Source organism: Temnothorax curvispinosus, unplaced genomic scaffold, assembly GCF_003070985.1.
Source record: "Temnothorax curvispinosus isolate PA1 unplaced genomic scaffold, ASM307098v1 QBEX01018356.1, whole genome shotgun sequence".
Classification (NCBI taxonomy): Eukaryota; Metazoa; Arthropoda; class Insecta; order Hymenoptera; family Formicidae; genus Temnothorax; species Temnothorax curvispinosus.
This window is the reverse complement of record NW_020228136.1, coordinates 1-3,423: the sequence shown is the minus strand read 5'-3', so window position 1 is coordinate 3,423 and position 3,423 is coordinate 1. Positions and strand designations below refer to the sequence as shown.

General features: G+C 30.8%; 1 protein-coding gene across 1 annotated transcript; it reads left to right on the top strand.

The window, feature by feature from the left end:
* Positions 1 to 722: 722 nt before the first annotated feature.
* LOC112468340 lies at positions 723 to 1,966 on the top strand (the record flags this gene model as incomplete). Its single annotated transcript, XM_025037466.1, has 4 exons — positions 723 to 981; positions 1,388 to 1,559; positions 1,655 to 1,745; positions 1,836 to 1,966. Coding segments are annotated over exons 1-4 (551 nt in total), but the record flags the coding sequence as incomplete, so codon positions are not given.
* Positions 1,967 to 3,423: the final 1,457 nt, after the last annotated feature.

Sequence of the window (3,423 nt, the reverse complement as noted above, 5' to 3'; positions counted from 1 at the left end):
GTAAGAAAATATAATAATTATTACTAAATTTTTGCATAATGTCAATAATATAAATTTTAGGAATAGAATAATTATAAGAATATAAACGTAAATATAACCTCAATCTTATAATGGCCAAAAAATTGAACACTTCTATAATATAACAATGTCGACAAGTTTTGTTAACTATTAATTATGATTCTTTTTAATTTCAGATTACACTCGTTAACACTTGCGGGGTTTGCGAGGAAATTGTGGAAGAATCTCTAGTTCCTACACATACATGCTTGGAGGGATTCGATACATACTGTTTTGATAAAAATCGATATTTTTATCCAATATGCGGTAAGTATAAATGAAAATAATATATATTTATGAAGAAATTATGAAGATAAATCGAAGATAAATCAATATTCATAATCGGATCTTATATAATATATAAGATCATCTTAAGTTCATCTTTATAGGTACTATATGTAGCGAACAATACAAGTCGTACAGCATCTAAAGATAAACTTAAGACAATCTTAAATATAAGATTTAACTATGAATACCGGCCTAAGTATTTAACATTCTGTTACATAATTCTAGGTTACATAATTCTGCGTTCCAGAACCACGGTCTTAAATGCTCGAGTGTCGTTCTATCTTTGTTACTTACGGAAAGTTAAAAAAGGACAGAGCATGCTCTTTGCGCTAAGAGCGTTGTTCTGGAAGCCCTATAATATTATACATATGTAATAATTTTTTAATACAGATGATGGAAAAATAATACGACGAAATGCGATAAATAATGGCAAAGAGGACATCACATTAGATGAAACTAGTCAGTACGAAGAATCGACGATGGTCGATAATTCTTCTGAGTCTACGGATATAGACGAATTACTTATTGAAGAAGTTTCTAAACATGAAGTATTATATAATTACAGTATACTTGTTCAACAACGCAATCGAACTGTAACTACTGAAACGTGGACAAAAGTTTCAAAAGCTTTGGAAGGTATAAAAGTCATATTATTAAATTATATACAATATATACTTCCATACATACATCCATACATACATACATACATACATACATACATACATACATACATATGTATATACATGTGTATGTGTGTGTGTGTGGTGTGTGTGTGTGTAGTGTGTGTGTGGTGTGTGGTGTGTGTGTGTGGTGTGTGCGCGTGTGCGCGTGTGCGCGCGCGTGTGTGCGCGTGTGCGCGCGTGTGCGTGCGTGTGCGTGCGTATGTGTGCGTGTGCGTGCATGTGCGTGCGTGTGTGTGCGTGTGCGTGCGTGTGCGTGTGTGTGCGTGCGTGTGCGCGCGTGTATGTGTGTGTGTGTGTGTGTGTAATCATCCTTGTGATTAAAATAGTTTTTTACTCAAATGTTTTACGTATCCTTATAGGGCGTTTAGACCCGAAACAAGCCGCCAAAAAATGGAAGACGCTACGAGATAGTTACTCTCGTGAGCAAGCCAAGGAGAAATTGCCAAGTAGAGCAGCACGTCCTACTTCAAAGCGAAAGTGGAAGCATTTCGATAGAATGGATTTTTTGCGTGATACAATTTATAGAAAAAAGTATATACTACATTATCTAAAACTAATTGTATTGTGCTATTATATTAAGTTTATCATATATTTAAACTATATAAACATAAATATTACAATTACAGAACAAGTGATAATCTTCTTAGTGACGAAAATGAAAATATACCACCCATTCCAAAAAGACGACAAAATGGAACAGCATTTTTTGTTTTTAATGTATATTTATATTAAAATGCTCAAAATGAATGTATTATTTATTTGTTATATATTTTAAATGTATTATTTACTTATTTCTTTATTTTTTAGCGACCGTGTCGACGGGTGGCACAGCGTCAACCTCTGCACTCGATAAAATTGCAGATGCAATTACTGCAATTAGCGCAATTCCTAATGTGCAATTGCCAACGTTACCACTTCCAGACAACAAACAGGATGAGGTAGATAGATTGATGACTATAGTCTCGGCGCAATTGCGAAGACTCCCGGAACGAGAAAGGAGAACTTTGATATTCCAAATATTTTCATTCGTAAATGATAAAATTTCAAATATTTAGTTGTTTCAATAACTTTTTCAATTATGCAATAAATTGTTACACGGTTTTGCATTCTGATAATAAAAATAAACTAAACGTTCAAAAAATTAAAAAATTAACTTCGAAAAGTAGTAGATGCATCGAACCATCTACTATTTTATAAGTTAAATATTTACTTATAATCTAATTTGTGATACATGCAATGATGTTAAAGACTAAACTGAATGTAATTTGTTTTAATTAAAAATTAGGAATACGGTGTTTATTATAAACATTAAAATAATTGAGTTTTTAATACATTCAATATATTCATTCGTTTCGATAACTTTTATTTATGGAATGCAGACCTGTGCAAATTTTTATACGCTTTTGCATTTTAATAATAAAACAAGACTGAGCGTTCAAAAAATCTAAACATTAAGTTTAAAAATATTTAAAATATTATGTTTTGAGAAATATATTATTTTTATTTACATATTACTTATAGTCGAATTTGTGATACATGCAATTGTATAATGTTAAAGGCTAAACCAAATGTAATTTATTTAATTTACATTTAGAGAAATATGGTGTTTATTATAAACATTAAAATAAATAAGTTTTTAATACATTGTGTTTTTATATCAAACAGTTCAAAAAATGCTATTTTTTATTGTTCATATTACTTATAAAACTTCATAATATATTTAGGTGTTAATTTATCAAAAACATACATTTATTAATTTTTCAAATACATAGAAAAATAAATTTCAAATTCTATTGCTTTTTGAGTCATTTCTTACTGATAAATTTGTACAAATTGCCATGGGACGGTGGCTTCTTCATTAAAATAATCTGTAAATTTATTTCGAATATTTGCAGCCACTCTTGAACACGTATGATTGGAACTAGCAGCAATACTTTGTAAAGCAGAATTATTTGTTTCAACCATATTTCTTCAAGCACCTGGTATAATTGATCCATTATCTATTTCTCTATCGACCATGTTTGGAGTTATAAATGTTCCTCTTCTTGTTAGATCTTGCTTACGAAGCCAGTTATGCAAAACAACTGTTGCTTTTACCATTTTTTCAACAGTATTGACTTTTGCAATTGTACTTTTTCTATAAATTCGCCATTGAGCTGCAAGTATTTCGAATGTATTCTCGATCATTCTTCTTGCTCGGGATAGTCGATAATTGAAGACTTTTTTTCAGTTGATAGTTTCTCTCTACCAGGATATGGTCGCATTAAATATGAACTCAATGGAAATGGAATCTTCAACAATCTCAATGGAATCTTCAACAATCACATACGGATAATTGGAACTTCCTCCATAAATTTCATCTGCACATGGAACATGCATGTTTCCTTGTGCAAAT